The following is a 14,543-nucleotide window of genomic DNA, read 5'->3' as shown; positions in this document are numbered from 1 at the left end:
TTATTATGTATTGCAATCATCATCCTACTTACAATAGGGAGAAAAATTTCATAATAAATGCTGAATTTTTAATTATCCTGAAAATCAAAGTCCCACGACCTAAATCTACTTAGGTTTAAATTAGTAACCCACTGAGTTGGACTAGTGGTGAACTTGTCATCACAAATCGGAGCTGATTTTGAAGTTGAGAGTTCTACGGTTCAAATCCTAGTAAAGGGAGTTACTTTTATACAGATTTGAATACTAGGTCGTGGATACCATTGTTCTTTGGTGGCTGGATTTTCAATTAACCACACATTTAAGGTCGACCTGAGACTGTACACGATTACACTTCATTTACATTCATACATCTTATCCTCACTCATCCTCTGAAGTAACACCTTATGGTGGTTCCAGATGCTAAACAGAAAAAGAAAAAAAGTTTAAATTATTAAAGTTTTATTATTAAGAAATAAGCTCAAAAAATATAATCTACTCAAAAATCAATTAAGATGTAAAAAATAAAACTACTCAATTCCTCAAATTTTGATTTATTGAAGTCAGCACTAAACTAAAATAAACATCAACCAGCAATTTCATCATATGGTGGCCATATCCACTGAGGGCTAAGTTCATTATAGCTTCCAGTTCCTAATATGTAACTTTTTTGCACCTTCTACTGATCCTTAATACTGTTTTAATTAATCATTCTCTCTTTATAATATATTCCAGGCAATTGGTTATTCAACACTGAATTACAACAACTCCTAATTTGGTGCTGACTTCACAAAGAAAAAAATCTAAAGGAAAAATTCAATAGTACTACTTTTGATTTTACTGTGGATTTTAGATCAGTTTTATTTTTTAAATTTAATTTCTTAAAACATTTTTTATAGCATTGCATTAGTTTAAAATATGGCTAAGCCTACAAAAAATCATTATTTATAAAAATCCAATTCACTAGAAATACAAAGGGAAGGGAAAAACATTTATCGTGATTACAGTAATAAAGACAGCAGAGAAGTGACATTTAATAACTGTTATTGAACATGAGCTAAGGTTGTCTGGAATGAGGAATTATATACTAATTTTACCAGATTTGTTTAGAGGGTGGGGATATCATGAAAAAATCAATTCTGATTTTCTTCAGCGACATTTTAAAGAAAATTCTATTAAAGCAAATTTTTTACCTACAATAAATATAAATAATTTTAAAAAAATCAACCCCCCCCCCCGCCCGCTTAAAACTGAAATATATGTTTTTGTTTAGATCTCCCTTCAGTTAAAATATTTTTTATAAATTTTTGAAAGTATATACTTCATATATAGAACTATAAGAAATGTTACAATTTTTTTTTTTAATTGTAGACATCCCGGATCTAAAATGCAGAATAGTTTTTGAAAATTTATTTTTCCTAATTTAGCCTTTCTTGAACTTGATGTTAGATCTAGAGAAAACTTTACTTAAAGCAATTTTGTTAAGCTTAAACTACATATGAATGTTTTTAGATGTTTTAAATATAGAATGTTATAAATATTTCTTAAATTCTATTCCCCACCTCTAAAAAATATACATTCTGTTCCTCTTTTAATTTCTATTATTAATAGCTGGGAAATTTCTATTATAATTCCATTTAACAAATGTTGAACTGCATGGTTCGGCATCAAATGATTCTTGTATTTAACCATGACACAACAGCATGGAATAATTTTACTCATGATCTGTATCAAAAAGCTATAATTTTGAAATAAAATCATTATATAGTGTTGCAAAAGAAGTTAAATAATAGTAATAATAATAAGACCAATATCTTTATTACTAATGATAAGGATGATTTATAAGCAACAGAATTCAATCAGATAAAATAAAATGGGTGGAATATCATTACCATGTATTATTGTTATATTACTTGTAATAAATTGTAACAGAGTAGGAATATCGGCGAAAAGAGATTACTATACATTCGGTGATGAATATAATGATCAAATATGGCGTGAACCTATAAAACAAAAGTATATTTCACCTACACCTGCACCTTGTTATGACTTTGAACCAATTGTTGCATATAATTTCATTGTTCGAGGAATAGTATACAGTAAGTAACTAAATTAAAAAAATTATGCAACCAATAGAATTTATACAGATTACTATATAAATTAAATAAAAATAGTTGATTTTAAAACTAATTCTTCTCAAGTTAAAAATATTCTAAGAAGTATCATATAGAATTGATAAAACTGCAGGTAAAATAACAGGTTTTTAAAAAGTTTATCAAAATAACCTTTTTCAAAAACATTTACCACTATAAGTATCTCATATTTTATTAAAAACACTGTCTTAAAAACTTAATGCTTCGTGATCTTCTGAGAATGATAAAACTTAAGCTCTATTAATTAGCTCTATTAATTAAAATCAATACAAGATGAGTAACACAAAACTGAATTATTAGAGTGAAAATTAAAATTATAATATGTAATAATTGGTGGTTATAATTGACTGTGGAAGTTTAGTTATTGCCAAAGATCTTGCTATGTTATCAATATCATAAGCATTGTTTCCGGGAAATGAACATCACTACTAACTAGTGACAGTTGAAAAGGTATTTCATTATATTTCCATGTTTTCTTTTTGTATTTAACATTTTTTTCTGTATTTTTAAAAATTGTTAACTACAACATATATAGTAACTATTCAACAAACTTAATAATTAAAAAATTATTTGTTCAAAGAGTAACCATCAGATAGTCAGTGATTGAGAGTTATCAGACTAACTTTTTCCAACAACTGCACTGGATGAAATTTGATATAGGTCTAAATCAGTTCAAGTATTACAAAATAACATTAAGAGAACATTACAAATTCTAACAGACAAACTTAACTGAAGTCCAATAAAATAAAAAATCGAAATAATATTTAGGTTTTTTCTAGAAGTGTGATGAATCGGTGAAATAAAATTAATGTTGCTGGTACTTCAGAGTAAGAAATTACTACGATGTACAAAAAAAAAATCCTAAGTAATAATTAAAACACAAAAATTTATTTTTTCATTTATTTAGTTTTAATTAATGAAACACAAACTCACAAAACCACAGTTTTTGTGTTCATCTTACACATACAAAATAAAGTGTTAATTTAATGCACCTAAATATATATATATATTACTTTACTGAAATTAAACTTTTTAAGATTCATATTATTCCTCTGAACTGTTTAATTACATTAAACCAAATTGAAACAGTAAATAGAAAACCTACATCTAATAACAATTCATAAAAAAAAATCATCCTTGGCCTCATAAAATGAACACTTATACAAATATGATTAAGAGAGCAATCAATATGCACATAATAACAAAGAAAAGTTAAACGATGAAGTAAACGTCATAAAACACATGGCAGTTGAAAATGGATATATTACTTTAATTAATAATATTTATAAAAAACAACTATCAAAACAATAATAAAATAACTAACTACCTTACAAACAATGCATAATAAGACAAAAGAGAATGAAAAAATATACATAGAGGCATTTATACATTATTATTATTATCTTTTATGACCACATAGGATCACTTTCGTAAATCAATTATCGAAATCTATTCGATGGGACTACTTGGGCCTTGTGGTCCTCCCAGTACTTTTTCATATGTTCTGAGCTTTATGCCCTTTCTAAAGTTGAAAATGTTCATGTTGTGAGTTTTTTCTTGTGAGTGGTTGTTTTTGTTCTCAAGTTCTTGTTTAATTTTTTTTTCTATGGTGTCTTCTGGTGTAAGGCCAATTTCCTTCAGATCCTTTTTTATTTCTCTGATCCATCTGCATCCTGTTTTAGTGTTTTTTGAGTTGAGAATGTACTGTACTAGCTGTTTCAGAAATTTTGGATCTTGCAGCCTCATGATATGTCCAAAGAATCCTAGTCTCCTCTTATGCATGGTATCAGTGATGAGCTAACTCCTTGTACACGACTTTGTTGGGCACAATCCACCACTGCTCATTTTTCTGGTACTTTTTATTGAACCAAGTTCTTCCAATTCTTCTTTTGATTTTCTGGAGTCTGTCTGTCTTTGATTGTTCGTTCAGGTGGAAGAATGTTTCTGCTGCATAAAAGGCTTCTGGTTTTATAACTGTGCTGTAGTCTTAATTTTGCGTTTATTGATAGGCATTTTTTATTGTAAGCGTACCAGGTTAATTTCATAAGCTTTAGCTATTTGTTTCTTCTTATTTGCATTAAGGTTTTTTTGTTTAGGTTGTTCGTTATTATTTCTCTGAGGTATTTAAATCTGGTTACTACTTTGATTTTATTACTGTTTATGTTTTACTTCTTTTAATCGAGTTGGTTCTTGGGGCATAATTTCTGTCTTTGAATAATATATGTTGAGGCCAATCTTATTTGCAATGTTTTGAAGTTCTAATATCTGTGATTTAGCTTTCTTTGATGTCATTTGCTAGCAGTGCCAACTCGTCAGCAAACCAAGACAGTTTGTTTTGACTTTTCGGCCTATTTTTACTTTTGGGAGCATTTTTTGAGCCTTTCCCTCATTACCATTTCTAGAGGGCAGTTGAATAATAGCTTTGAGACCCCCATCACCTTGGTGCAGTCTTGTTTTGATCTCCAAGGGTTCTGAAAGCTCGCCTCTGAATTTTAGCTTTGACTTAGTGTTTCTGATGGTCAGATTTATATCATATTTATTAATTTGGTATGTAGTCCAAGGTGTCTTAGAATTTTAAATAGGGACTCTATGTGGATGCAGTCATAAGCTTTCTTGAAATCTAAAAATTTTATCATCATGTCTCTGTTTCTTTTCCTGTTGTAATCCATTAATAGCTTGAGACTCATGATCTGATCTGTACAGCTCCTCCTGGGTCTGAAACCTCCCTGGTATTCTCCTTGTTCTTTCTCGAGTTGTGAACTGATCCTCCTGAAGACGATTTTATGATTAAATGATTTATATATTAATATCATTGAAAAAATTACTAAATCTTACAATAAAGAAATATTTAAACTAGCAAATAAATCTAATACCACATAATAAAATATTTGAAAAACAAAAATAATCAATCTGTGTGGAATTTATAAAATTAAACATAATGATTGTGATGCTGTATATACAGGAAAAACAAGTAGATCATTTAAAACTAAATTTCTTGAGATTTAAAGTAATTGCAAAAAAAAATTAGGTTTATCTAATATGGAAGATCATCTAATAAATAATAAACATTCTATTCTGATATTAAGACAAATTTATAAATATTAGAAATTAATAAACATGATATAAAATTAAAGGTATTAATGAAGTAATCGATCTAGCACTGCAATTAGTTCTTAGATGGTGCCACTGAAACACTATACTGAAATAAGAAAATAAATAAATAAATATATCTAACCAAACTTAACTTACACTCGCTTACAGTGTTTGAGGGAAATGTTCTTATAAAAACTGCAACAGATAGCACCACTTGTGTAAATTAATACACTCATTATTTAAGGTATTTTTGTTTTTGTATTTTTATTTTGTTATAACAAAATTATTTCAATAATGACTGAAGATGTGGGATTCCATGAAAATACTTTAATGAAAGATTAAGGTAAGATTTGTCTTATCTCAATAGTCTGTACTAGATGGTTTATTTAATACAATTTAAATTTTAAATATATAATTATAATTTAAAATATATAATGTTTTTAGTATTAACCAAATATTACATGCAATATTATATCACTTTGATATCAGAAGGTATGAGTTTTAATATTTTACTTCATGTTGCGCCATAAAATTAACAGGAACTTAATAGACACAAATGAAAATTAAATGAATTTACAATTTTGTTGACTATTGCTAGATGAAATTGAAGTGTTATGCAAAATATTAATTGTGTAGGTGGGTTGTTCATAGGGAACAAAGTTAGCAAATATTCTTCAGCGATTAGCTTCATATAATCAAGCTGAGCACACAAATAATATTGCCTTCTTTTGCTGTCATCTCATTTTCCTCAGATAGAGAGCATTGAAATTGAGTTGACCACTGTTCCAGGCCCTTGTGTTACTGCTGGTGGTAAACATTTCTGTATTCTGTTCAACGAGTCTGTAATGCTTAGTCTTCTTGCTTCAGGAAATGGTGCATATTGGTTGACGTATCTTATCTCCATATACTGTATATGCTTTACTACTCCAAGCATTCATTATTTGTATGTATTAACATACAAATACTTGGACTTTGAAGCTCCATTTTTTAAAACTTATTTATTTTGCAACATTGCTCTGATCAAGGAATACATTTCAGCTTGATTTTGATATCTACTGCAAACAGTATTTCAGTAATAATTAAGTAGGTGACACTGTCATCTGCCTCCCCTAGTGCAATACAACGTTCATTATTTATCAATGAAAATATTTACTTTTATTTTGTCGAATGTATATCACAACAGTAACAGTATTTTTGGGTTATTCATTTTTATTTAAGAATGAAATGTAAATATGTTTTTTAGTGAATGTATCAAATTACATTAAAACAAATTTTTAAGTATAATTTTTTCTAAATTTCAGATCCATTGTATTTGAAGGTAAGATAATATTTTGATAAAATGGCAAAAATATTAAAAATTATATACTGCTTAAAAATTATTTTATCTTTCTTTCACTTATTAAAATGCAAAAAGTGGTAGTCAGCAGTGAGACATCAGGATGGATTTTTACATATATGTTTCAAATCTATTTATTAATCTGTAAATACATAACTTATGAGCACTAACTGGTCCAACATACTACAGGTACCAACAATCCAGGTAAAAGTAATAAAAGCAATTGAAATTAAAAAAAAAAAATCAGTATATATAAAATGATTCATCTGCTGACTTTTAAATGAGTGATTTTAAGTTTATTCTTAAGTCAGTTTTTTAAACTTTACTCTTATTTTTGTTGCCAGCAGTAAGTTGGCTGCAAAATCAGAAGGAATATAAGTTAGCCAGAAATTTGTTATGGATGAAGTATTAAGGTGAAACATATGAAATATCTGGCATTAAATCTTTAATTTTTTAACTTACAGTATGCACTTTTACTAACTACATGATGTGGAGCAGGATGATATATTTGTACAATGACATTATACTTTGATTAATATAACCTCTTAAAAGAAGGTACTTTAGTATAGCTCACACCAGAGTGCCTTGCATATTCATTGACACCAATGTAACTTGCTCCAGTTACATGTTTTTAATAAATAAATGAAATGATAAAATTAAAAAAAAATATTACAAATACTTTAGGAAAAAATTTTACTTAACGATATTCTGAATCTATCAATTTTGTAAAGACGGTCTTGCAGATCTCAAAAGATAAAAAAAACTAAAAAGTAAAGAAGGTAAAAAAAATAAGCTGTACTCTATGAAGGTTGTGAAACTTATTTTTATGAATCGAATAATATATGAAAGTATTTCCTACACAGATTCTAGACAATACTCTAGTGTTTGAGGCTTACATTCTTGACAGGTAAAATAATTAAACAGTGAAATTCCAGTTTCAGACATGAATTTGAAATATAGTGTTTGAATCTAATCAGTAATTTTCAAACAGAATTTAAAGTTTATTTTATTATTCTATTTGTTTATATCAAATGCGAATTAAATATTAATAATTATGTGAAAAGCATTTACAATTCATAGCACTGAGAATGATTTATTTTTCATTATTTCACTGTCACATAATTTAAGATTTTTGTTTTAGGGATATTCTGCTGGAGTTGGTTATTTTATTCTTGCTGTAAAAGATGATAATCTGACTGAAGTATTTGGTGGGTTTTATTTTTAATATTAGAGACCTCTGTTTAAATGGTACCTCTAACTATTTATTCTTAGTGTATCTACACCAGTTTGGTCTACGTTAAGCAAAATATATGTAATTACCAATTAAGAACAGATGTATATTTATAAAACAAATTTAATATAATTTAACAATCCCTAACATCTAAACAGAACAAAATCATTTATTGGAAGTTGAACCTATAAATTAGAAGTAAAATTATAACTGATAAAATTTAATCTATTCTATTCTTTCATTCATAATTATTTATAAACCTTAAATGATTGTTGCAATTATTAACAAGTTTGAGTGCTCAGGGATATTCAAGTTACCAAATTTAAAATTGACCAAATTTTCAGTAATTGTTTTGAATAATATAACACATTTTCTGCCTATTTTGTCATTGTATTAACCTGAATTCTTTTCATTCATTATTCATAAGATACATTAGTATGATGAAAACTTTTAATATTTTTTCTTGAGACCAAGAAAAAACATTCTACATCTGTTGTGGGATCAGGTTGATTGCTTTAAAACTGTAAATAACGTATTTCATGGTATGCGTTCCTCATTCATGTGGGATACAATATTATGAATTTTACATATATATTTTGTCACAAACTTTTCTTTTTATTAAATACGTGCAGATTGATTTTCAAAACATATCTGATTTAATTCTAACAGGAGCTAAATAAAGTTTACTTGGTGACTTTATTAATTAAGTACTTCTAATTTAGTAATGTGGTATCACATAAATACTGTCATTACAAGTGTGCTGAGCTGGCTTAAGTCAATTAGAGTAAAAAGCATGCAATCAGAATTTGCATTGTTTTCTTTTATCTAAAGATAATATTTTCAGTGATTGTATTTAATAATACTATAATCAATATCATGCTGAACTAATCATTTCACTCTCAAAAATTAATCAACTCCTATAGGTTTTGTAAACTTGCAGTATTAAATAAACATATTTCTAATTACTAAAAAAAAAAATTATTACTAAATAATTGTTTACGAGTGTTTCTACACTGAAAGGAATTAGGAGATGCTTTACACATTAAGCACCTAAAGCTAGACTATTTTATAGTCACTGGATAGAAAACACAGTTCCTGGATTGGTCCATAGGCAGATCTGTCCCCAAGGATGTAGTCTGTAGATTTATATGTTCCATAAATATTTAGCAAAATATTTGTTTTGGGAATCTAGCCAAAACCCAAGCAAGACTCAGTAGAAAGAAATTTTAAACATAGTAAAAAAGGAACAATATACAAATACAGGGATCATGAAATGAAACTAAGTCCAAAGAATATTCAAACGCCTGCACCAAGCAGAGTGTATTCTCACAATTCCTTGAGTTCATCTTTACTCAGGATGGAAACAGCAAATTATTGATTTTTTTTTTTTGTTGTTGAGCAATTCAGATATAAGCTGCAACAAATTAACTTTCCTCCTACTATTAAAAAACTACCTGATGATAGGCTCACATTACTGTAAGGGAACTCTTGCTCATCCCCAGAATTTGGTAGTATAAAAAAATATCTGCTTGAATTATAAATTGCTCAGCTAGACCGCTTGAGGAGAGTAAACTAAATAACTATGCACTTGTTTATAAGCTTCAGATTATGCAATAATTAAAGTAAATATATACAGATTAAATTTGTAGGACTTAATTAAAACAAAATATACTACCACTTAAAAATATTATATATATTTTGTATAATCAATTGAATTAATTGCAGAAATTATTCAAATACATCAAACATTTTGAAATTCGTGGGTGGATGCAAATACATCCAAGACCTAGAAATGAAATGACTGGATACTTTGAAGGCAGGAAAACTCCAATGCATAAAATGTAAATATAAAGTATATTTCTAAATTAAGTACTCATGTTGTAATTTTACAAAATCCTTTCTCTATAGTTTGTTAAATCAAATCAAAAGCATTATTTAAATTACTTTACTGTTTTTTAAACTATTTTTAGTTGTGAACTGGGAAATAAAACGCATGTAGGAGGCATATTAATTTTGTAGTAAATATGGCTATTATTTGACTAGTATGCCAGTTCATTAACTGGGTACGTATTGCTGATTAAAAAATGAACTAACTGGCCACTATTACACATAAATTTAGGCCAAAACAACTTTCTAATGCTACCAATGTTTGGTACGACATATATCAGAATGGAGAAATCCAGTAATTCTAATGATGATCATACATTCCTTTTTATCTTCAGATTAAGGAAAATTTTATAATCTAGCCAGTTTATTCAATAAAATTCTATAGTAATATTTCATAAAACTTCAATATAAAGTTTTTGTATTTTTAACCATTTGAGGAATTTCATGTTTTCTCTTACTGCTAGTTAACCACAAGTATTGGCTTGAAGAAACATGACTGTATTAATTTTTAAGGTTCATGAGCATTTTGAATTCTTGCAAGTTACATGGTCAGCAGACAAAAAGGGTTGTATTTAAGTTTGCATTATTTTGTTTATGAGCAATCAGAAACATTTTATATTCTGTACATTATAGTACTCACAGTAATTACCATTAAAATTACTATTTTGTGCAATGTTTTTCATTTTATGCATTATATTAGCAAAAAAAAAATAATTATCTGCACAGTTTACTTTTTTCACTACACTAATCCAGAAAATAAAATAAAAATATTTATTGTTGTTATGAAATCATCATATTTATTAATAAAATTTACCACATAAGCAAATACAGTTAAACGACTAATAAGAGATAAACTTTAAAGATAAATATAAGTTACAACCATTTAAAAAATCTAATAAATAGATAATTTATGCTTTCTCCACTTTAAAGTGTTTTTTTCTCTAACTTTTAAATTTTTCTAACACTTGATACACTGACCAAAAACTGGAGGGTACAATATCTAGGGAACTGCCCAGTATGTGGGTAAATTAACCACACATCTCAGGAATGATCGACCTGAGACTGTACAAGACTAGACTTCATTCATACATATCATCCTCATTCATCCTCTGAAGTAATACATCACAGTAGTTCTGGAGGCTAAACAGAAAAAGAGAGTATGTGTGGATAAGATTTGGTATGATCAAGCATGGCTAGATAGGGTGCCATTAATTGCTTACCGTGGTAATTCTAATATACATAGTACAAGAGGTGGGAAACATTTTCTATGAATAGCATTACTTTTTCCAATATCATATTGGGTAAGCAATGACAGATGAATATAATTACAACTTTTGAACAGTAGCAATTATTTGTTGTGTACAAAGGTTTATTTTATTTAACAACCAAAGTGTTCATTAGAACTCTGTTGGCCATGAATTCATAATTAGAGGAATATTAATTTTAATAAATTATCAACACTTATTAACTTGGTTCTCATTTTTATTAACTACTGCAAAAGTACAAGAAATAATATAAGAAAAAAAATTTTATTGTCTTTTTTTCTTAAAACTTGTTATTTTTTTTGGGAGCTTGAGTGTCATATTTAAAACTATTAATAATTATACATTTTATTAAATATAGTGAATATTTAAAGTGAACTCAACAAAAATTATTTCTATTTGTAATAAGAAGCAATCTCAGCAAGCCCTCTATAATTGATCAATAGAAATTTAACAATTTTCTGATCATAACAATCTAATCTGATTGTTATATTTATATAAAACATATATTTGTTAAAAAAAAGAAATCCAGTAAAAACAAGGGTGTCTCAAAAAACTTACGTATACTTTTTCATTCATTAACTGCATCATTATCAACTTATAGTTCAAATTAATCATATGTACAGTTTAAGTTCAAAATTACAATTTTACATTTTGTTGAGTACTATAAAACATTAGTTGCTGTAATGACAGGTATGGGTGAATGACTAAGTGAAAAACTTTGCACATAAATACCCAAGAGGAATTCAGTAAATAGGTCACAAACTGATGTGAAGTAAGTGAAAATAGTCGCTTTAAGGATGCCACATTATACCTTGATGATTAACAGGTGAACAAACGTGTAGCTCATTTTAAAAATCACTCTGCTCAAGAAGTGTACATTAAAAGTATGTTGTGTTTTTGTGAAAAGTATCTATTGCAAAGGAGGTTTGTGAAGAAATGTTTCTTGTTTACTTTGAGAAGTATCTTTCCAGGACACAAAAATTGTTGACAAATAAATACCTGGTATTCCTGTTTAGATTATATTAAAATTCTTACAAAGTTTGGTTAGCCCATTTTAGAAGTGAATTAATGATATGAATGTTGTGTTCATGACATTCCAAAGTTATATTGATCGTTTCGGTCTGGCATGACTGGACCAGAAAACATCGTCTACTAACTAGTACTTGCTTCAGTTACAGCAATGCCTAATCACATACAACTTGACAAAAATATTACAAAACTAAAGAATTGAGGAGGTATTTTGTTAGACATCTGCGACATCTGCGACATCTGCCTTACAGCCCCAAGTATTTTCATAAATTTGATACACTAAAATACTCACATTAGTGACACTGAGCGTGAGGGAGAAGCCTAAACAGTTTTATGCAACAGATTCTGGAGGAGTGATGGTATGAGTTTTCAGTTTTGGTATAAATTATGATGAAATGAAGAAATTGTTTTAAAGCAAGTGCCTGGCAGATTAAATCTTTTATATCCATATATGACATATTTACTGAATTTCCATATTATGTAATTTTATTCTTCGCTATCAATGATAAATAAATAATTTATTTCTTCTTTACGTTCAAATAAATCTTTTTATAAACATGTTTTCAGGAAGGATTTACTTGTAACAGCAGGTAATGTATTTGAAATTTTCAGAAGTACTGTAATAAATAATAAAACATTTTTAAAAAATTTTACAATGATTGGATTTTATATGAAGGAAAGCCATTCAGATCTACCAGAAGAAATACCAGAATCAATATTTTCATCAAAAGGTTTACCATCAACATCATCTTCATCCAGTGAACTAAATTATAGTTATGTGTAGTAAACTAATATACTATTAAAATTATTCATTAGAGTACATCATAATGCAAATAAATACAAAAGTAACAATTTTTACATAGTATCTATTTTATTACTTTACCCTAAAAAAAAATCCCTCGGAAACCCTAACCCATACAAACAATATTACATGTAAACTGCACCAGAGGCAGGGTTATATGGACAGATTTAGGCAGGGTGCAGGAAGAGTGTTGTGTACTGGAATGCTAGATAAGTACCAAACAGTGCTTGCATAATACATTTGTTAAGTCTTTATAACTAGGATGGACTGTATTATTTGCGGATGAAAGAATGAAGCAATTTTCTTCATAACAATTAATTTTAATTTGAAAAACTAAATAACCTAAGTCACATAAGACAAAGCAAGCATGATGGGATTCTTAACTCGAATACAATTTATATAAACTGGCTCACAGGCCAGCGCTAATAGACACGAGAGTGCAGCACTAGCTGGCTCAAACTAGAAATGGAACATACTGCCCACAAATTAAAATTACATAAATTATAATTCTAAAATACATTGTCTAATACTAAACAGAAGCTCAAAAAATACAAACATAATAATACTGAGGTATAGTAAATATGATTTAAAATACCATTATTACAAAATACAAAAGTAATATGCAAAATGAAAAAAAGTAATATATGAAAATAATCAATATGAAAACCTTGAAAGTACACAAGAATTTGAAGCTAATTTAAGTACAAATTCCAATACTGCAAACAGCAAAAAACTACAAAAGTAAATAAAATTAAAAAATAAACAAATACATGAAAATAAAAGTTAAAAAAAATCATTCATTACATTCAGCATCACTCAGGTCATTACAAATATCTGAATTTGGAAGAATAATTAATCTATTAATAGGGCTTTTGACAATGGTATTGTTAGTTTTTACATCAGCTACTCTAACTAGTCCATCATCACATGGATATACCTTAACAATTATTCCCAAGTTCCACATTAGTGGAGGGAGATTACTTTCTTTTTCTATAACTACATTGCCAACAAAAATGTTATTATTAGAAATGTTACATTTTTTCTCTGTTGCAAGGAATGTAAACGGTCATTTGATCATGTTTTCCAAAAGTCTTTCAATTTTTTGTATAAGCTGCTATCTAGTAAGTCTATTTATATTAATGCCTGAGAAATCAGTATCAAGTAAAGAATTTAACAGAGCAAAGGTTAAAAAATGTCCAGGAGTAAGTGGAGCTGGATCAGAGGAATCGGTTGATGGTAAGTATAATGGTCTTGAGTCTTGAGTTTAAGCATGCTTCTATCTGAATTAATAAAGTGGATAACTCTTTGCAATTTAAAACAGAATTTCCCATTACTCTTCATAGGTGAAATTTCATGCGCAGCAGCTTCCCACAAACCACCCCAACTAGTACATAAGAATGAAAGACCACGTTATGCTGTTTAAGGTACAAAAAGATTTAATTTTGGAATTACCATTATCGGTTTTAAGAAAGTCATACATTTCTTGAAGATAACAATTTTCACCACATAAGTTTTTTCCATTATCAGATTAAATATGAGAAGGCAATCCTCGGTATCCTACAAATCTTCGTAGGGCAGTTATAAAACTTTTTGTAGATAAAGGTGTACTACCTTTATCTTTTCAAGGTGTACTACCTTCGTGCCGAGACATACAAACAATGCAATGTAAGCTTTAATTGTAGATAAAGGTGTACTACCTTTATCTTTTCAATGTGTACTACCTTCGTGCCGAGACATACAAACAATGCAATGTAAGCTTTAATAGTCGCAG

At 28.2% G+C, this 14,543-nt stretch overlaps 1 protein-coding gene across 1 annotated transcript; it reads left to right on the top strand.

Moving 5' to 3' along the window:
• Nucleotides 1-1,849: 1,849 nt before the first annotated feature.
• On the top strand, nt 1,850-12,828 carry LOC142325744 (uncharacterized). The gene is made up of 4 exons (XM_075367775.1): nt 1,850-2,075; nt 6,524-6,540; nt 9,515-9,630; nt 12,538-12,828. The coding sequence occupies exons 1-4, from the start codon at nt 1,850-1,852 to the stop codon at nt 12,752-12,754; spliced, it is 576 nt and encodes a 191-aa protein (XP_075223890.1). The 3' UTR covers nt 12,755-12,828.
• The last annotated feature ends 1,715 nt before the right edge of the window (nt 12,829-14,543 follow it).

The sequence above is a fragment of the Lycorma delicatula genome, chromosome 5 (assembly GCF_047948215.1).
Source record: "Lycorma delicatula isolate Av1 chromosome 5, ASM4794821v1, whole genome shotgun sequence".
In the NCBI taxonomy this organism is placed as follows: Eukaryota; Metazoa; Arthropoda; class Insecta; order Hemiptera; family Fulgoridae; genus Lycorma; species Lycorma delicatula.
This window is presented reverse-complemented; position numbering and strand designations above follow the sequence as displayed.

Excerpts from the sequence above, each read along its gene's own strand:
- LOC142325744 (XM_075367775.1), top strand. The coding sequence starts at position 1,850 with ATGGGTGGAATATCATTACCATGTATTATTGTTATATTACTTGTAATA. Across the intron at positions 9,631-12,537 it reads AAAACTCCAATGCATAAAAT|GAAGGATTTACTTGTAACAG; the intron begins GTAAATATAAAG and ends ACATGTTTTCAG.